General features: G+C 48.3%; 1 protein-coding gene across 1 annotated transcript in view; it reads left to right on the forward strand.

Moving 5' to 3' along the window:
• kif1aa (kinesin family member 1Aa) overlaps positions 1 to 21,163 on the forward strand; it is a 130,569-nt gene that overhangs the window by 16,365 nt on the left and 93,041 nt on the right. Inside the window, exons 3-11 of the mRNA XM_039001780.1 lie at positions 1,093 to 1,180; positions 1,506 to 1,568; positions 1,709 to 1,787; positions 2,507 to 2,616; positions 2,742 to 2,803; positions 4,750 to 4,892; positions 15,306 to 15,439; positions 15,614 to 15,693; positions 16,510 to 16,585. Of these exons, the coding sequence (XP_038857708.1) occupies positions 1,093 to 1,180; positions 1,506 to 1,568; positions 1,709 to 1,787; positions 2,507 to 2,616; positions 2,742 to 2,803; positions 4,750 to 4,892; positions 15,306 to 15,439; positions 15,614 to 15,693; positions 16,510 to 16,585 (835 nt within the window). The remainder of the gene's footprint in view (positions 1 to 1,092; positions 1,181 to 1,505; positions 1,569 to 1,708; positions 1,788 to 2,506; positions 2,617 to 2,741; positions 2,804 to 4,749; positions 4,893 to 15,305; positions 15,440 to 15,613; positions 15,694 to 16,509; positions 16,586 to 21,163) is intronic.

Raw genomic sequence — 21,163 nt, forward strand, 5'->3', positions numbered from 1 at the left:
TCTATTACCCCCCTCCCCCCCCTTCCCTCTGTCTCTCTCTCTCTGTCTCTCTCTCTTCTGTCTCTGTCTCTGTCTCTCTCCTCTCTCTCTCTCTCTCTCTCTCTCTCTCTCTCTCTCTCTCTCTTCTCTCTCTCTCTCTCTCTCGTCTCGGTCTCTGTCTCTCTCTCTCTCTCTCTCTCTCTCTCTCTCTCTCTCTCTCTCTCTCTCTCTCTCTCTCACAGTAGCTGATCAGTGATGATTTGAAGGACAAGGCCCTGTAAAGAGACCTATCTCAGTATTGCATAACAACAGATTATGTTTTCCTCCATGGCTTGTTCTCTGTGTCAGCTCCACTCTTCAAACACCCTTCAAAGTTACAGCTACAGTGTTACACTGCTGAATGGTGTAATCAAGTACCCACTCAGGAGATGCCACTTTTTTGCATATGTGATGAGACCTGAGGAGGGGAGAGGAGCACTGCACCTGAGGAGGGGAGAGGAGCACTGGGACCTGAGGAGGGGAGCACTGGACCTGAGGAGGGGAGCACTGGGACCTGAGGAGGGGAGAGGAGCACTGGGACCTGAGGAGGGGAGCACTGGGACCTGAGGAGGGGAGAGGAGCACTGGGACCTGAGGAGGGGAGACTAACACTGACATATTTGTGCGTGTGTGTCACAGAAGCCCCAGGTATTCTTAATCAACCTTCAGGTCCCAGTGCTCCTCTCCCCTCCTCAGGTCCCAGTGCTCCTCTCCTCAGGTCCCAATGCTCCTCTCTCCTCCTCAGGTCCCAGTGCTCCTCTCCCTCCTCAGGGTCCAGTGCTCCTCTCCCCTCCTCAGTCTCATCATGTTGGTGCTCCTCTCCCCTCCTCAGTCCCAATGCTCCTCTTCATCAGGGCTGTCATGTTGGTGCCCCTCTCCCCTCCTCAGGTCCCAATGCTCCTCTCTCCTCCTCAGGTCCCAGTGCTTCCCTCCTCAGGTCCCAGTGCTCCTCTCCCCTCCTCAGGTCCCAATGCTCTCCTCCTCCTCAGGTCCCAGTGCTCCTCCCCCTCCTCAGGTCCCAGTGCTCCTCTCCCCTCCTCAGGTCTCATCATGTTGGTGCTCCTTCCCCTCTCAGGTCCCAGTGCTCCTCTCTCCTCCTCAGGGCTGATCATGTTGGTGCCCTCTCCCCTCCTCAGGTCCCAATGCTCCTCTCTCCTCCTCAGGTACCAGTGCTCCCTCCTCAGGGCCCAGTGCTCCTCTCCCTCCTCAGGTCCCAATGCTCCTCTCTCTCCTCAGGTCCCAGTGTCCCTCTCCCCTCCTCAGGTCCCAGGCTCCTCTCCCCTCCTCAGGTCTCATCATGTTGGTGCTCCTCTCCCCTCCTCAGTCCAATGCTCCTCTCTCCTCCTCAGGTCCCAGTGCTCCTCCTCCCTCCTCAGGTCCCAGTGCTCCTCTCCCCTCCTCAGGTCTCATCATGTTGGTGCTCCTCTCCCCTCCTCAGTACCAATTCCCTCTATCCTCCTCAGGTCTAGTGCTCCTCTCCCCTCTCAGGTCCCAGTGCTCCTCTCCCCTCCTCAGGTTCTCATCATGTTGGTGCCCCTCTCCCCTCCTCAGGTCCCAATGCTCCTCTCTCCTCCTCAGGTCCCAGTGCTCATCTCCCCTCCTCAGGTCCCAGTGCTCCTTCCCTCCTCAGGTCTCATCATGTTGGTGCTCCTCTCCGCTCTCAGGTCCCAATGCTCTTCTCTCCTCCTCAGGTCCCAGTGCTTCTCTCCCTCCTCAGGTCCCAGTGCGCCTCTCCCTCCTCAGGTCCCAGTGCTCCCCTCTCCTCCTCAGGTCCAATGCTCCCTCTCTCCTCAGGTCCCAGTGCTCCTCTCTCCTCCTCAGGTCCCAGTGATCCTCTCCCCTCCTCAGGTCCCAGTCCTCCTCTTCCCTCCTCAGGTCCCAGTGCTCCCCTCCTCAGGTCCCAGTGCTCCTCTCTCCTCCTCAGGTCCCAGTGCTCCTTTCCCCTCCTCATGTCCCAGTACTCCTCTCTCTCCTCAGGTCCTAGTGCTTCTCTCTCCTCCTCAGGTCCCAGTGCTCCTCTCCCCTCCTCAGGTCCCAGTGCCCCTCTCCCTCCTCAGGTCTCATCATGTTGTGCTCCTCTCCCCTCCTCAGGTCCCAATGTTCCTCTCTCCTCCTCCAGGCTGATCATGTTGGTGCCCCTCTCCCTCCTCAGGTCCCAATGCTCCTCTCTCTCATCAGGTCCAGTGCTCCCCTCCTCAGGTCCCAGTGCTCCTCTCCCCTCCTCAGGTCCCAATGCTCCTATCTCCTCCTCAGGTCCCAGTGCTCCTCTCCCTCCTCAGGTCCCAGTGCTCCCTTCCCCTCCTCAGGTCTCATCATGTTGGTGCTCCTCTCCCCTCCTCAGGTCCCAGTGCTCCTCTCTCTCCTCAGGGCTGATCATGTTGGTGCCCCTCTCCCCTCCTCAGGTCCCAATGCTCCTCTCTCCTCCTCAGTCCAGTGCTCCTCTCCCCTCCTCAGGTCTCATCATGTTGGTGCTCCTCTCCCCTCTTCAGGTCCAATGCTCCCCTTCCTCCTCAGGTCCCAGTGCTCCTCTCCCCTCCTCAGGTCCCAGGCTCTCTCCCCCTCAGGTCTCATCATGTTGGTGCTCCTCTCCCCTCCTCAGGTACCAATTCTCCTCTCTCCTCCTCAGGTCCTAGTGCGTCCCAGTGCTCCTCTCCCTCCTCAGGTCTCATCATGTTGGTGCCCCTCTCCCCTCCTCAGGTCCCAATGCTCCTCTCTCCTCCTCAGGTCCCAGTGCTCATCTCCCCTCCTCAGGTCTCATCATGTTGGTGCTCCTCTCCGCTCCTCAGGTCCCAATGCTCCTCTCTCCTCCTCAGGTCCCAGTGCTTCTCTCCCCTCCTCAGGTCCCAGTGCGCCTCTCCCCTCCTCAGGTCCCAGTGCTCCCCTCTCCTCCTCAGGTCCCAATGCTCCTCTCTCCTCCTCAGGTCCCAGTGCTCCTCTCTCCTCCTCAGGTCCCAGTGCTCCTCTCCCCTCCTCAGGTCCCAGTCCTCCTCTTCCCTCCTCAGGTCCCAGTGCTCCCCTCCTCAGGTCCCAGTGCTCCTCTCTCCTCCTCAGGTCCCAGTGCTCCTTTCCCCTCCTCAGGTCCCAGTACTCCTCTCTCCTCCTCAGGTCCTAGTGCTTCTCTCTCCTCCTCAGGTCCCAGTGCTCCTCTCCCCTCCTCAGGTCCCAGTGCTCCTCTCCCCTCCTCAGGTCTCATCATGTTGGTGCTCCTCTCCCCTCCTCAGGTCCCAATGCTCCTCTCTCCTCCTCAGGGCTGATCATGTTGGTGCCCCTCTCCCCTCCTCAGGTCCCAATGCTCCTCTCTCCTCCTCAGGTCCCAGTGCTCCCCTCCTCAGGTCCCAGTGCTCCTCTCCCCTCCTCAGGTCCCAATGCTCCTCTCTCCTCCTCAGGTCCCAGTGCTCCTCTCCCCTCCTCAGGTCCCAGTGCTCCTCTCCCCTCCTCAGGTCTCATCATGTTGGTGCTCCTCTCCCCTCCTCAGGTCCCAGTGCTCCTCTCTCCTCCTCAGGGCTGATCATGTTGGTGCCCCTCTCCCCTCCTCAGGTCCCAATGCTCCTCTCTCCTCCTCAGGTCCCAGTGCTCCTCTCCCCTCCTCAGGTCTCATCATGTTGGTGCTCCTCTCCCCTCCTCAGGTACCAATTCTCCTCTCTCCTACTCAGGTCCTAGTGCTCCTCTCCCCTCCTCAGGTCCCAGTGCTCTTCTCCCCTCCTCAGGTCTCATCATGTTGGTGCCCCTCTCCTCTCCTCAGGTCCCAATGCTCCTCTCTCCTCCTCAGGTCCCAGTGCTCATCTCCCCTCCTCAGGTCCCAGTGCTCCTCTCCCCTCCTCAGGTCTCATCATGTTGGTGCTCCTCTCCGCTCCTCAGGTCCCAATGCTCCTCTCTCCTCCTCAGGTCCCAGTGCTTCTCTCCCCTCCTCAGGTCCCAGTGCGCCTCTCCCCTCCTCAGGTCCCAGTGCTCCCCTCTCCTCCTCAGGTCCCAATGCTCCTCTCTCCTCCTCAGGTCCCAGTGCTCCTCTCTCCTCCTCAGGTCCCAGTGCTCCTCTCCCCTCCTCAGGTCCCAGTCCTCCTCTTCCCTCCTCAGGTCCCAGTGCTCCCCTCCTCAGGTCCCAGTGCTCCTCTCTCCTCCTCAGGTCCCAGTGCTCCTCTCTCCTCCTCAGGTCCCAGTGCTCCTTTCCCCTCCTCAGGTCCCAGTACTCCTCTTCCCTCCTCAGGTCCCAGTGCTCCCCTCTCCTCCTCAGGTCCCAGTGCTCCCCTCCTCAGGTCCCAGTGCTCCTCTCTCCTCCTCAGGTCCCAGTGCTCCTCTCTCCTCCTCAGGTCCCAGTGCTCCTCTCCCCTCCTCAGGTCCCAGTGATCCTCTCTCCTCCTCAGGTCCCAGTGCTCCTCTCCCCTCCTCAGGTCCAGTGCTCCTCTCCACTCCTCAGGTCTCATCATGTCAGTGCTCCCCTCCCCTCCTCAGGTCTCATCATGCCAGTGCTCCTCTCCCCTCCTCAGGTCCCAGTGCTCCTCTCTCCTCCTCAGGTCTCATCATGCCAGTGCTCCTCTCCCCTCCTCAGGTCCCAGTGCTCCTCTCTCCTCCTCAGGTCTCATCATGCCAGTGCTCCTCTCCCCTCCTCAGGTCCCAGTGCTCCTCTCTCCTCCTCAGGTCTCATCATGCCAGTGCTCCTCTCCCCTCCTCAGGTCCCAGTGCTCCTCTCTCCTCCTCAGGTCTCATCATGCCAGTGCTCCTCTCTCCTCCTCAGGTATGCAGATAGAGCCAAACAGATCCGCTGTAACGCTGTCATCAATGAGGACCCTAACAACCGATTGGTCCGTGAGCTGAAAGAGGAGGTGTGTCGCCTGAGGGACCTCCTCCTATCCCAGGGACTGGGAGACATCCTCGAAAGTAAGGGATTGTCCAATCTGCTGTCCTACCACCATTTTCAAAAAGGTTGACTCTGAAATGGCATCCCATTCCCTATGTAGTTCCCTAGGGGCCCTGGTCAAAAGTAGTGCACTATATAGGGAATAGGGTTCCATAGGGCCCTGGTCAAAAGTAGTGCACTATATAGGGAATTGGGGTGCCATTTGGGCCTAACTATGACCTTAAAGGGATTCTCGGGTACTTTTGTATACTTGTTAGCTAGAAGTAGTGCCCACGAGCCAAAGTAGTGTCCCTGGTCTTGCTAGCTGTCAATCAAATGAATTGAATTGCTAGCAAGCTGACCCATATGGAGCGAAATGTAAGGAAAGTGGTACCAAACACCTTCCAGAAAAATGTCGCTTTCAAACTAGGGATTTGTGTTGCCATTTAGTACGAACACGACATCTCAGTCAGAAGTGCACATTCACAATGGAAATCACTAGCTATTCACTCACTGTCCCCCCAACCTCTCTCTCTCTTTCTTCTTCTCTCTCTCTCTCTCACTTCCTCTCTGCCTCTCTTCTTCTCTACCTCTCTTCTTTTCTCCCTCTCTCCCTCTCTTCTTCTCTCCCTCTCTCCTTCTCTCCCTCTCTTCCTCTCTTCTAGCTGTATCTGGTCTCTCCCTCTCTTCCTCTCTCCCTCTCTTCTAGCTGTATCTGGTCTCTCCCTCTCTTCCTCTCTTCTTCTCTTCCTCTCTCCCTCTCTTCTTCTCTCCTCTTCTTCTCTCCTTCTCTCCCTCTCTTCTTCTCTCCCTCTCTCCCTCTCTTCTTCTCTCCTTCTCTCCCTCTCTTCTTCTCTCCTTCTCTTCCTTCTTCAGTTAAGAGAAGAGTGTGTGGATTGATCTTATTTTCCTGGCTCACCTCTTAGGACTAGTGAATATTAATGGCAACTTAGAGAGAATTCAACTCAGGAAATGTGGATGATTGAACCAAGTCATTTGAACAAGTCAGATTGCTATACACAGAGCAACCTAAGCTGAGTGCTATACACAGAGCAACCTAAGCTGAGTGCTATACACAGAGCAACCTAAGCTGAGTGCTATACACAGAGCAACCTAAGCTGAGTGCTATACACAGAGCAACCTAAGCTGAGTGCTATACACAGAGCAACCTAAGCTGAGTGCTATACACAGAGCAACCTAAGCTGAGTGCTATACACAGAGCAACCTAAGCTGAGTGCTATACACAGAGCAACCTAAGCTGCCATTGAAAACAGTTCCTGTTTGATTCTACAACCCTGGTTAGCAGAACCAGTACTTTAGCAGAACCAGTATGATAGCAGAACCAGTATGTTAGCAGAACCAGTATGATAGCAGAACCAGTATGTTAGCAGAACCAGTATGATAGCAGAACCAGTATGTTAGCAGAACCAGTATGATAGCAGAACCAGTATGTTAGCAGAACCAGTATGATAGCAGAACCAGTACGTTAGCAGAACCAGTACGTTAGCAGAACCAGTATGTTAGCAGAACCAGTACGTTAGCATAACCAGTACGTTAGCAGAACCAGTACGTTAGCAGAACCAGTATGTTAGCAGAACCAGTACGTTAGCAGAACCAGTACGTTAGCAGAACCAGTATGTTAGCAGAACCAGTACGTTAGCAGAACCAGTACGTTAGCAGAACCAGTGCGTTAGCAGAACCAGTACGTGAGCAGAACCAGTATGTGAGCAGAACCAGTATGTTAGCAGAACCAGTATGTTAGCAGAACCAGTATGATAGCAGAACCAGTATGTGAGCAGAACCAGTACGTTAGCAGAACCAGTATGTGAGCAGAACCAGTATGTTAGCAGAACCAGTATGTTAGCAGAACCAGTATGTGAGCAGAACCAGTATGTGAGCAGAACCAGTATGTGAGCAGAACCAGTATGTGAGCAGAACCAGTACGTTAGCAGAACCAGTATGTGAGCAGAACCAGTATGTGAGCAGAACCAGTATGTTAGCAGAACCGGTATGTTAGCAGAACCGGTATGTGAGCAGAACTGGTATGTTAGCAGAACCAGTATGTGAGCAGAACCAGTATGTGAGCAGAACTGGTATGTGAGCAGAACTGGTATGTGAGCAGAACTGGTATGTTAGCAGAACCAGTATGTGAGCAGAACCAGTATGTGAGCAGAACTGGTATGTTAGCAGAACCAGTATGTTAGCAGAACCGGTATGTGAACAGAACCAGTATGTGAGCAGACCTGGTATGTTAGCAGAACCAGTATGTTAGCAGAACTTGTATGTTAGCAGAACCAGTATGTGAGCAGAACCAGTATGTGAGCAGAACTGGTATGTGAGCAGAACCAGTATGTTAGCAGAACCGGTATGTGAGCAGAACTGGTATGTTAGCAGAACCAGTATGTTAGCAGAACCGGTATGTGAGCAGAACCAGTATGTGAGCAGAACCAGTATGTGAGCAGAACTGGTATGTTAGCAGAACTGGTATGTTAGCAGAACCAGTATGTGAGCAGAACTGGTATGTTAGCAGAACCAGTATGTTAGCAGAACCAGTATGTTAGCAGAACCAGTACGTTAGCAGAACAGGTATGTTAGCAGAACCAGTACGTTAGCAGAACCAGTACGTTAGCAGAACCAGTACGTTAGCAGAACCAGTATGTTAGCAGAACCAGTACGTTAGCAGAACCAGTACGTTAGCAGAACAGGTATGTTAGCAGAACCAGTACGTTAGCAGAACCAGTACGTTAGCAGAACCAGTACGTTAGCAGAACCAGTATGTTAGCAGAACTGATATGTTAGCAGAACCAGTATGTTAGCAGCACCAGTATGTTAGCAGCATCAGTATGTTATCAGTATGTTAGCAGCATCAGTATGTTAGCAGTATCAGTATGTTATCAGTATGTTAGCAGCACCAGTATGTTAGCAGCACCAGTATGTTAGCAGAACCAGTATGTGAGCAGAACCAGTACGTTAGCAGAACCAGTATGTTAGCAGAACCAGTACGTTAGCAGAACCAGTACGTTAGCAGAACAGGTATGTTAGCAGAACCAGTACGTTAGCAGAACCAGTACGTTAGCAGAACCAGTATGTTAGCAGAACCAGTATGTTAGCAGAACCAGTACGTTAGCAGAACCAGTATGTGAGCAGAACCGGTATGTGAGCAGAACTGTTATGTTAGCAGAACCAGTATGATAGCAGAACCAGTACGTTAGCAGAACCAGTACGTTAGCAGAACAGGTATGTTAGCAGAACCAGTACGTTAGCAGAACCAGTACGTTAGCAAAACCAGTATGTTAGCAGAACCAGTACGTTAGCAGAACCAGTATGTGAGCAGAACTGGTATGTGAGCAGAACTGTTATGTTAGCAGAACCAGTGTGTTAGCAGAACCAGTACGTTAGCAGAACCAGTATGTTAGCAGAACCAGTACGTTAGCAGAACCAGTATGTTAGCAGAACCAGTATGTCAGCAGAACCAGTATGTTAGCAGAACCAGTACGTTAGCAGAACCAGTACGTTAGCAGAACCAGTATGTTAGCAGAACCAGTACGTTAGCAGAACCAGTACGTTAGCAGAACCAGTACGTTAACAGAACCAGTACGTTGGCAGTACCAGTATGTTAGCAGAACCAGTATGTTAGCAGAACCAGTACGTTAGCAGAACCAGTACGTTAGCAGAACCAGTACGTTAACAGAACCAGTATGTTAGCAGAACCAGTACGTTAGCAGAACCAGTACGTTAGCAGAACCAGTATGTTAGCAGAACCAGTACGTTAGCAGAACCAGTACGTTAGCAGAACCAGTATGTTAGCAGAACCAGTACGTTAGCAGAACCAGTCCGTTAGCAGAACCAGTACGTTAGCAGAACCAGTACGTTAGCAGAACCAGTATGTTAGCAGAACCAGTACGTTAGCAGAACCAGTACGTTAGCAGAACCAGTACGTTAGCAGAACCAGTATGTGAGCAGAACCAGTATGTGAGCAGAACCAGTATGTTAGCAGAACCAGTATGTTAGCAGAACCAGTATGATAGCAGAACCAGTATGTGAGCAGAACCAGTATGTTAGCAGAACCAGTATGTTAGCAGAACCAGTATGTTAGCAGAACCAGTATGTGAGCAGAACCAGTACGTTAGCAGAACCAGTATGTGAGCAGAACCAGTATGTGAGCAGAACCAGTACGTTAGCAGAACCAGTATGTTAGCAGAACCAGTATGTGAGCAGAACCAGTACGTTAGCAGAACCAGTATGTGAGCAGAACCAGTATGTTAGCAGAACCAGTATGTTAGCAGAACCAGTATGTTAGCAGAACCGGTATGTGAGCAGAACTGGTATGTTAGCAGAACCGGTATGTGAGCAGAACCAGTATGTGAGCAGAACTGGTATGTGAGCAGAACCGGTATGTGAGCAGAACTGGTATGTTAGCAGAACCAGTATGTTAGCAGAACCAGTATGTGAGCAGAACTGGTATGTTAGCAGAACCAGTATGTTAGCAGAACCGGTATGTGAGCAGAACCAGTATGTGAGCAGAACTGGTATGTTAGCAGAACCAGTATGTTAGCAGAACTTGTATGTTAGCAGAACCAGTATGTGAGCAGAACCAGTATGTGAGCAGAACTGGTATGTGAGCAGAACCAGTATGTTAGCAGAACCGGTATGTGAGCAGAACTGGTATGTTAGCAGAACCAGTATGTTAGCAGAACCGGTATGTGAGCAGAACCAGTATGTGAGCAGAACCAGTATGTGAGCAGAACTGGTATGTTAGCAGAACTGGTATGTTAGCAGAACCAGTATGTGAGCAGAACTGGTATGTTAGCAGAACCAGTATGTTAGCAGAACCAGTATGTTAGCAGAACCAGTATGTTAGCAGAACCAGTATGTTAGCAGAACTTGTATGTTAGCAGAACCAGTATGTTAGCAGAACCAGTATGTTAGCAGAACTTGTATGTTAGCAGAACCAGTATGTTAGCAGAACCAGTACGTTAGCAGAACCAGTACGTTAGCAGAACCAGTATGTTAGCAGAACCAGTATGTTAGCAGCACCAGTATGTTAGCAGCACCAGTATGTTAGCAGCATCAGTATGTTAGCAGTATCAGTATGTTAGCAGTATCAGTATGTTAGCAGCATCAGTATGTTAGCAGTATCAGTATGTTAGCAGTATCAGTATGTTAGCAGCACCAGTATGTTAGCAGTATCAGTATGTTAGCAGCATCAGTATGTTAGCAGCACCAGTATGTTAGCAGAACTGTTATGTTAGCAGAACCAGTATGTTAGCAGAACCAGTATGTCAGCAGAACCAGTATGTTAGCAGAACCAGTATGTTAGCAGAACCAGTACGTTAGCAGAACCAGTACGTTAGCAGAACAGGTATGTTAGCAGAACCAGTACGTTAGCAGAACCAGTATGTGAGCAGAACCGGTATGTGAGCAGAACTGTTATGTTAGCAGAACCAGTATGATAGCAGAACCAGTACGTTAGCAGAACCAGTACGTTAGCAGAACAGGTATGTTAGCAGAACCAGTACGTTAGCAGAACCAGTACGTTAGCAGAACCAGTACGTTAGCAGAACCAGTATGTGAGCAGAACCGGTATGTGAGCAGAACTGTTATGTTAGCAGAACCAGTATGATAGCAGAACCAGTATAATAGCAGTACATGTATGTTAGCAGAACCAGTACGTTAGCAGAACCAGTACGTTAGCAGAACCAGTATGTTAGCAGAACCAGTACGTTAGCAGAACCAGTATGTGAGCAGAACCGGTAATGTGAGCAGAACAGTTATGTTAGCAGAACCAGTGTGTTAGCAGAACCAGTACGTTAGCAGAACCAGTATGTTAGCAGAACCAGTACGTTAGCAGAACCAGTACGTTAGCAGAACCAGTACGTTGGCAGAACCAGTATGTTAGCAGAACCAGTACGTTAGCAGAACCAGTATGTTAGCAGAACCAGTACGTTAGCAGAACCAGTACGTTAGCAGAACAGGTATGTTAGCAGAACCAGTACGTTAGCAGAACCAGTATGATAGCAGAACCAGTACGTTAGCAGAACCAGTATGTTAGCAGAACCAGTACGTTAGCAGAACCAGTACGTTAGCAGAACCAGTATGTTAGCAGAACCAGTATGTTAGCAGAACCAGTACGTTAGCAGAACCAGTATGTTAGCAGAACCAGTATGTCAGCAGAACCAGTATGTTAGCAGAACCAGTACGTTAGCAGAACCAGTACGTTAGCAGAACCAGTACGTTAACAGAACCAGTACGTTAGCAGTACCAGTATGTTAGCAGTACCAGTATGTTAGCAGCATCAGTATGTTAGCAGCATCAGTATGTTAGCAGTACCAGTATGTTAGCAGTATCAGTATGTTAGCAGCATCAGTATGTTAGCAGCATCAGTATGTTAGCAGTATCAGTATGTTAGCAGTACCAGTATGTTAGCAGCATCAGTATGTTAGCAGAATCAGTATGTTAGCAGAACCAGTACTTTAACAGAACCAGTATGTTAGCAGAACCAGTATGTTAGCAGAACCAGTACGTTAGCAGAACCAGTACGTTAGCAGAACAGGTATGTTAGCAGAACCAGTATGTTAGCAGAACCAGTACGTTAGCAGAACCAGTATGTTAGCAGAACCAGTACGTTAGCAGAACAGGTATGTTAGCAGAACCAGTATGTTAGCAGAACCAGTACGTTAACAGAACCAGTACGTTAGCAGAACAGGTATGTTAGCAGAACCAGTATGTTAGCAGAACCAGTATGTTAGCAGAACCAGTACGTTAACAGAACCAGTACGTTAGCAGAACCAGTATGTTAGCAGAACCAGTACGTTAGCAGAACAGGTATGTTAGCAGAACCAGTATGTTAGCAGAACCAGTACGTTAACAGAACCAGTACGTTAGCAGAACCAGTACGTTGGCAGAACCAGTACGTTAGCACCAGCTGTTCAGCTAACACTGACTGAATGAGTGACTCTCTCACAGTTTTGTTTTCCTGTCTCTCCTCTTCTGTCTGTCTCTGTTTTCTCTCCTCTTTCTCTCCTAGCGTACAAGGGGCCAGCGCTTGGCACTGACATTGCTGGTTTGAAATGTGTGTTACTGTTTCTCTCTACTGTTTCTCTCTACTGTTTCTCTCTCTATTGTTTCTCTCTACTGTTTCTCTCTACTGTTTCTCTCTACTGTTTCTCTCTACTGTTTCTCTCTCTACTGTTTCTCTCTACTGTTTCTCTCTACTGTTTCTCTCTCTACTGTTTCTCTCTACTGTTTCTCTCTACTGTTTCTCTCTACTGTTTCTCTCTACTGTTTCTCTCTCTACTGTTTCTCTCTACTGTTTCTCTCTACTGTTTCTCTCTCTACTGTTTCTCTCTACTGTTTCTCTCTACTGTTTCTCTCTACTGTTTCTCTCTACTGTTTCTCTCTACTGTTTCTCTCTACTGTTTCTCTCTACTGTTTCTCTCTACTGTTTCTCTCTACTGTTTCTCTCTCTACTGTTTCTCTCTACTGTTTCTCTCTACTGTTTCTCTCTCTACTGTTTCTCTCTCTATTGTTTCTCTCTACTGTTTCTCTCTACTGTTTCTCTCTACTGTTTCTCTCTACTGTTTCTCTCTCTACTGTTTCTCTCTACTGTTTCTCTCTACTGTTTCTCTCTCTACTGTTTCTCTCTACTGTTTCTCTCTACTGTTTCTCTCTACTGTTTCTCTCTACTGTTTCTCTCTCTACTGTTTCTCTCTACTGTTTCTCTCTACTGTTTCTCTCTACTGTTTCTCTCTCTACTGTTTCTCTCTACTGTTTCTCTCTACTGTTTCTCTCTCTACTGTTTCTCTCTACTGTTTCTCTACTGTTTCTCTCTACTGTTTCTCTCTCTACTGTTTCTCACTACTGTTTCTCTCTACTGTTTCTCTCTACTGTTTCTCTCTCTACTGTTTCTCTCTACTGTTTCTCTCTACTGTTTCTCTCTCTACTGTTTCTCTCTATTGTTTCTCTCTACTGTTTCTCTCTACTGTTTCTCTCTACTGTTTCTCTCTACTGTTTCTCTCTCTACTGTTTCTCTCTACTGTTTCTCTCTACTGTTTCTCTCTCTGCTGTGTATCTCTCTGCTGTGTATCTCTACTGTAGTCTGCTATCTCACAGGAAATGTGATGTGTTCTTGACATTGCTATTAGCTACTGTGTTTCAACAGATGGCCTCCAAATTTAGGGTTGTAAAAGTGTTGTGTGCCATCTTAACATAAAGTATACGGACTGGTGTTTTTCTATGAATCGGTTGCTGTCCTACTGTGTTCCTCTGTGTTGCTATAGCAACACCTACATGCCTACTGTTTCCTCTGTGTTGCTATAGCAACACCTACATGCCTACTGTTTCCTCTGTGTTGCTATAGCAACACCTACCTGCCGACTGTGTTCCTCTGTGTTGCTATAGCAACACCTACCTGCCTACTGTGTTCCTCTGTGTTGCTATAGCAAAACCTACATGCCTACTGTGTTCCTCTGGGTTGCTATAGCAACAGCTACCTGCCTACTGTGTTTCTCTGTGTTGCTATAGCAACACCTGCCTGCCTACTGTGTTCCTCTGTGTTGCTATAGCAACACCTGCCTGCCTACTGTGTTCCTCTGTGTTGCTATAGCAACACCTGCCTGCCTACTGTGTTCCTCTGTGTTGCTATAGCAGAACCTACCTACTTGCAGATACCTTTCAGTATATTTTTCCCCAAATGAACCACGTCAAAATCACCTTTCAGTACATTGTGTTCACATAGTGAACCGTGACAAAACACTGGGTAACTTAATATAACTAGATATAATTTGATAGAGAATGTGAAGCTCTTATAAAATCTGAGAGATCGGAAAATCAACAACATTTTAGGGTGATCAGTAATCTGTTAGTAGTCAGTCCATGTTCTATCTGCTTCTCAACGAAAGACCTTCCGCTTGGTACTCTGCAGTAGAAAAGGATTTCCTGTTACAGTAATAGGTTTGGTAAGGATGGTTTTCACAGTAATAGGTTTGGGAAGGATGTTTTTTACAGTAATAGGTTTGGTAAGGATGGTTTTTACAGTAATATGTTTGGTAAGGATGTTTTTTTACAGTAATAGGTTTGGGAAGAATGTTTTTTACAGTAATAGGTTTGGTAAGGATGGTTTTTACAGTAATATGTTTGGTAAGGATGTTTTTTTACAGTAATAGGTTTGGTAAGGATGTGTTTTACAGTAATAGGTTTGGTAAGGATGGTTTTTACAGTAATAGGTTTGGTAAGGATGGTTTTTACAGTAATACGTTTGGTAAGGATTGTTTTTACAGTAATAGGTTTGGTAAGGATTGTTTTTACAGTAATAGGTTTTGGTAAGGATGGTTTTTACAGTAATAGGTTTGGTAAGGATGGTTTTTACAGTAATAGGTTTTGGTAAGGATGGTTTTTACAGTAATACGTTTGGTAAGGGTTGTTTTTACAGTAATATGTTTGGTAAGGATTGTTTTTACAGTAATAGGGTTTGGTAAGGATGGTTTTTACAGTAATATGTTTGGTAAGGATGGTTTTTACAGTAATAGGTTTTGGTAAGGATGGTTTTTACAGTAATAGCTTTTGGTAAGGATGGTTTTTACAGTAATAGGTTTTTGGTATGGATGGTTTTTACAGTAATAGGTTTTTGGTAAGGATGGTTTTTACTGTAATAGGTTTTTGGTAAGGATGGTTTTTACTGTAGCTGGTGGAGCAGTTAGTGAATCTCATTAGCTTTTAAATGCCATTTGATATCCATAGTACGGTCTGGCTAGTGGCTAGTGGCTAGTGCTCTGTAAGGAAGGAAACCACAGCCCCCGTCAGTACAGTCCAGTCTTTTGTGTGTTCTTGGTGTGGTGTTTCATCGTTACATTTTGATTCAAACATGTTATTGGCCTTGAGATGGAGAGTTTGATGTAGGGTAGATTGAATAGCTGACAATAGTGTTGTATGCAGTAGGGAGTGCTCAGCACATTCAGGAAGATGAGTGACAGTGTTGAATTGAGGATTCTGACAGGCCTTACTGACTGCTAATGCTTTGCTTGAAGCTCGCCGGCATATTGCCCATTTGGCTTGATGTTACATCTTATTATTGGAGCTTAACCCCGTCCAGTTGCTCTGTATGCCCGTACTGACATATATTTTACGTTATTCTTCTCTTTTTTTTTTGCGTGGCTTTCTGCATGCAGGGCTTGCTTCTGTTCTCTTCTCTTTCTGGTGTCCTTCTTACTCGCAGTTCATGTTTCACTTTGTGTTTCCGATTCGTTTCAAGCTACATGGCTTCGTCTGTCTTCTGCTGTCTTTGTCTTCTTCTTTTTCTATATTTTTTCATTTTTTCCCCGCTTCTCTCCATATTTCTTACCTTCCCGTCCCTGTTCTATCCACACTTCCTGTCCTGCCCCCCTGTTTCCTATCTAATTTTAAGGACAATAACAATAATCGCCAATCTGTCATTAAAAATGATGATCTCTCCACAGTGACCAATGCCATGACGGGGATGAGCCCCTCCCCCTCTCTGTCCGCTCTGTCCAGTCGAGCCGGAACCATCGCCAGCCTCCACGACCGCATCATGATCAGCCCTGGCAACGAGCAGGCCATCGAGAGACTCAAGGTGAACTGAACACTGATTGGTTGATTAATTGATTGATTAATTGACTGATCGATTGATTAATTGATTACAGTCAGACATAATACCCCTCTACCCAACATATTGAACATAGACTCTGGGGAGGGGGGGGGGGGGTTGACACACCCTCAGATATGAATGATTTTGTGATTTCATCAGGAAACAGAGAAAATCATCGCAGAGCTCAATGAGACCTGGGAGGAGAAACTTCGCAGAACAGAAGCCATCAGAATGGAAAGGTGAGTTCTTTCAGCTTCCACATCTCTACTTACAGTAAAGACCTGCCTGCAGATAGTAAAGAAAGGCCCCTACAGTATCCGGGCTCCAAGGACCATGAAGATTAGGAGACCGTTGAAAGGCCCCTACAGTATCCGGGCTCCAAGGACCATGAAGATTAGGAGACCGTTGAAAGGCCCCTACAGTATCCGGGCTCCAAGGACCATGAAGATTAGGAGACCGTTGAAAGGCCCCTACAGTATCCGGGCTCCAAGGACCATGAAGATTAGGAGACCGTTGAAAGGCCCCTACAGTATCCGGGCTCCAAGGACCATGAAGATTAGGAGACCGCTGAAAGGCCCCTACAGTATCTGGGCTCCAAGGACCATGAAGATTAGGAGACCGTTGAAAGGCCCCTACAGTATCCGGGCTCCAAGGACCATGAAGATTAGGAGACCGCTGAAAGGCCCCTACAGTATCCGGGCTCCAAGGACCATGAAGATTAGGAGACCGTTGAAAGGCCCCTACAGTATCCGGGCTCCAAGGACCATGAAGATTAGGAGACCGTTGAAAGGCCCCTACAGTATCCGGGCTCCAAGGACCATGAAGATTAGGAGACCGTTGTACAAAATGAAACATTTTTTTTTGACAGTACAGTGAGAAATGTAGAGAAAGGGGTGGGGGGGGGCAGATAGCAGGGTCATAGACAGAGCGGGGGCTCAAACCCCCCCCCCCCCCCCCCCCCCCCCCCCCCCCGTCGCCAGGGGGCATGTGGTCCAGAGTCGGAAGCTTAGACCGATACATTAGATGTCATCAGAACTCTCTGTTCTCTTCTACAGAGAGGCCCTGCTGGCTGAGATGGGTGTGGCCATGAGGGAAGATGGAATAACTGTGGGAGTTTTCTCCCCCAAGAAGGTAAGACAGCAACACATCACAGAATACATGTCACAGGTTTTTTAACATGAATAGTATGAACTCGAATAGTGTAATCAACACATGTACCACTAGCCATGGATGAGGATGAACAGGGGAGCAAGTCATGTTTAATTTGATGCCTTCCTATCAGGTATCGGGGGTTAGACCCAGAAGCAGACCGTGTCGAAGTAACAATGTTTATTACAGCAACAGGGGCAAAGGTACAGGATGGCAGGCAGGCTCAGGATTAGAGGCAGGCAGAGTGGTCAGGTGGGCGGGTACAGGGTTAGGACAGGCAAGGGTCAAAAACCACGAGCATGAGAAGAGAGAGACTGGGGAAAAACTGGAGCTGACACAAAAAAAACGCTGGTTGACTTGACAAACGAGACGAACTGGCGACAGACAAACAGAGAACACAGGTATAAATACACAGGGGATAATGGGGAAGATGGGCGACACCTGGAGGGGGGTGGAGACAATCACAAAGACAGGTGAAACAGATCAGGGTATGACACATTCATGTTGATTTATTTCCAAGCCCTCGACATCACAGCAGAGCAGAAAGCCTGAGGCTGTGTTCATAGACACAGTAGGGCTGTTTTCACCCAATGAGGTTGGTCCCTCTGCAATGTCGCCTACACACTCCTCTCCCCCATCTGGAGTGTCCTACACACTCCTCTCCCCCATCTGGAGTCCCCTACACACTCCTCTCCCCCATCTGGAGTCTCCTACACACTCCTCTCCCCCATCTGGAGTCTCCTACACACTCCTCTCCCCCATCTGGAGTCTCCTACACACTCCTCTCCCCCATCTGGAGTCTCCTACACACTCCTCTCCCCCATCTGGAGTCTCCTACACACTCCTCTCCTCTCTGGAGTCTCCTACACACTCCTCTCCTCTCTGGAGTCTCCTACACACTCCTCTCCCCCATCTGGAGTCTCCTACACACTCCTCTCCCCCATCTGGAGTCTCCTACACACTCCTCTCCTCTCTGGAGTCTCCTACACACTCCTCTCCCCCATCTGGAGTCTCCTACACACTCCTCTCCTCTCTGGAGTCTCCTACACACTCCTCTCCTCTCTGGAGTCTCCTACACACTCCTCTCCCCCATCTGGAGTCTCCTACACACTCTTCTCCCATCTGGAGTCTCCTACACACTCCTCTACTCTCTGGAGTCTCCTACACACTCCTCTCCTCTCTGGAGTCTCCTACACACTCCTCTCCCATCTGGAGTCTCCTACACACTCCTCTCCCCCATCTGGAGTCTCCTACACACTCCTCTCTGGAGTCTCCTACACACTCCTCTCTGGAGTCTCCTACACACTCCTCTCTGGAGTCTCCTACACACTCCTCTCCTCTCTGGAGTCTCCTACGCCTTTCTCTGTCTCTCTGAGTGCCTCAATAGACTGTAACATTTACAGATCCTGCTTCAGCTCTCCTCTTTCTCATAGAGAGCATGTATCAACACAAAGCATTTGTCAGCCCATATTAAAATGTTGAACATGTGCATCATCTATGTGCCTTCAGAAAGTATTCAAACTTGACTAATACCGAACTGTAATGTGTTTAAAAACCTGAATTCAAAATGGATTAAATCGATTTTTTCCCCCTCACCCATCTACACACAATACCCCATAATGAAATAAGTGAATACGTGTTTTAAGAAATGTTTGCTAACTTATTGAAAATGAAAATCATAAATATCTAATTTACATAATAATTCACATCCCTAAGTCAATACATGTTAGGCAGTGATTACAGCTGTGAGTTGAGTTCTCTAAGAGTTTTGCACACCTGGATTGTACAATCAAATCAAATCCAATTGTATTTGTCACATGCGCCAAATACAACAGGTAACAACCTTACCGTGAAATGCTTACTTACAAACCCTTAACCAACAATACAGTTCAAGAAATAGAGTTAAGAAAATAAACTAAAGTTAAATATTTAGTCAAAAGTAACACAATAAAATAACAATAACGAGGCTATAAACAGGGGGTACCGGTACCGAGTCAATCTGCGGGGGTACAGGTTAGTCGAGGTCATTTGTAAAGTGACCATGCTTAGATAATAAACAGAGTGCAGCAGCAGCGTTACATTACATTACAGCCTTTTTCTAAAATTGACTCATCAATTTTTTTTTCCCTCATCACAATTGAACCCAGCATCGTCCGGGTTTGGCCGGTGTAGGCCGTCATTGTAAATAAGAATTTCAAATCAAATCAAATGTTATTGATCACATACACATGGTTAGCAGATGTTAATGCGAGTGCAGCGAAATGCTTGTGCTTCTAGTTCCGAAAATGCAGTAATATCTAACAAGTAATCTAACAATTCCACAACTACTACCTTATACACACAAGTGTAAAGGGATGAAGAATATGTACATAAAGATATATGAATGAGTGATGGTACAGAACGGCATAGGCAAGATGCAGTAGATGGCATAGAGTACAGTATATACATATACATATGAGATGAGTAATGTAGGGTATGTAAACATTATATAAAGTGGCATTGTTTAAAGTGGCTAGTGATACATTTATTACATCAATTTTTCATTATTAAAGTGGCTAGAGATTAGTCAGTATGTTGGCAGCAGCCACTCAATGTTAGTGGTGGCTGTTTAATTAACAGTCTGATGGCCTTGAGATAGAAGCTGTTTTTCAGTCTCTCGGTCCCTGCTTTGATGCACCTGTACTGACCTCGCCTTCTGGATGATAGCGGGGTGAACAGGCAGTGGCTCGGGTGGTTGTTGTCCTTGATGATCTTTTTGGCCTTTCTGTGACATCGGGTGGTGTAGGTGTCCTGGAGGGCAGGTAGTTTGCACCCGGTGATGCGTTGTGCAGACCTCACTACCCTCTGGAGAGCCTTACGGTTATGGGCGGAGCAGTTGCCGTACCAGGCAGTGATACAGCCCGACAGGATGCTCTCGATTGTGCATCTGTAAAAGTTTGTGAGTGTTTTTGGTGACAAGCCGAATTTCTTCAGCCTCCTGAGGTTGAAGTGGCGCTGCTGCGCCTTCTTCACCACGCTGTCTGTGTGGGTGGACCAGTTCAGTTTGTCCGTGATGTGTACGCCGAGGAACTTAAAACTTTCCACCCTCTCCACAACTGTCCCGTCAATGTAGATAGGGGGGTGCTCCTTCTGCTGTTTCCTGAAGTCCACGATCATCTCCTTTGTTTTGTTGACATTGAGTGTGAGGTTATTTTCCTGACACCTTACCTCCTCCCTGTAGGCCGTCTCATCGTTGTTGGTAATCAAGCCTACCACTGTAGTGTCGTCTGCAAACTTGATGATTGAGTTGGAGGCGTGCATGGCCATGGAGTCGTGGGTGAACAGGGAGTACAGGAGAGGGCTCAGAACGCACCCTTGTGGGGACCCAGTGTTGAGGATCAGCGGGGTGGAGATGTTGTTACCTACCCTCACCACCTGGGGGGCGGCCCGTCAGGAAGTCCAGGACCCAGTTGCACAGGGCGGGGTTGAGACCCAGGGCCTCCAGCTTGATGACGAGTTTGGAGGTTACTATGGTGTTAAATGCTGAGCTGTAATCGATGAACAGCATTCTTACATAGGTATTCCTCTTGTCCAGATGGGTTAGGGCAGTGTGCAATGTGATGGCGATTGCATCGTCAGTGGACCTATTGGGGCGGTAAGCAAATTGGAGTGGGTCTAGGGTGACAGGTAAGGTGGAGGTGATATGGTCCTTGACTAGTCTCTCAAAGCACTTCATGATGACAGAAGTGAGTGCTTCAGGGCGGTAGTCATTTAGCTCAGTTACCTTCACTTTCTTGGGAACAGGAACAATGGTGGACCTCTTGAAGCATGTGGGAACAGCAGACTGGGATAAGGATTGATTGAATATGTCTGTAAACACACCAGCCAGCTGGTCTGCGCATGCTCTGAGGACGCGGCCGGGGATGCCGTCTGGGCCTGCAGCCTTGCGAGGGTTAACACGTTTAAATATTTTACTCACGTTGGCTACAGTGAAGGAGAGCCTGCAGGTTTTGGTAGTGGGCCGTGTCAGTGGCACTGTATTGTCCTCAAAGCGAGCAAAGGACATCCTGGACATCCTGGTCCGCGACGGGGCTGTTTTTTATTTTGTAATCCGTGATTGACTGTAGACCCTGCCACATACCTCTCGTGTCTGAGCCGTTGAATTGCGACTCCACTTTGTCTCTATACTGACGCTTAGCTGGTTTGATTGCCTTGCGGAGGGAATAGCTACACTGTTTGTATTCGGTCATGTTTCCGGTCACCTTGCCCTGATTAAAAGCAGTGGTTCGAGCTTTCAGTTTTGCACGGTTTCTGGTTGGGGAATGTTTTAATAGACGCTGTGGGTACAACATCACCGATGCACTTGCTAATAAACTCGCTCACCGTATTGCGTATTCGTCAATGTTGTTGTTCGCCGCAATGCGGAACATGTCCCAGTCCACGTGATCGAAGGAATCTTGAAGCGTGGAATCCGATTGGTCGGACCAGCGTTGAACAGACCTGAGCGCGGGAGCTTCCTGTTTTAGTTCCTGTCTATAGGCTGGGAGAAACAAAATGGAGTCGTGGTCAGCTTTTCCAAAG

Source organism: Salvelinus namaycush, chromosome 10 (genome assembly GCF_016432855.1).
Source record: "Salvelinus namaycush isolate Seneca chromosome 10, SaNama_1.0, whole genome shotgun sequence".
Classification (NCBI taxonomy): Eukaryota; Metazoa; Chordata; class Actinopteri; order Salmoniformes; family Salmonidae; genus Salvelinus; species Salvelinus namaycush.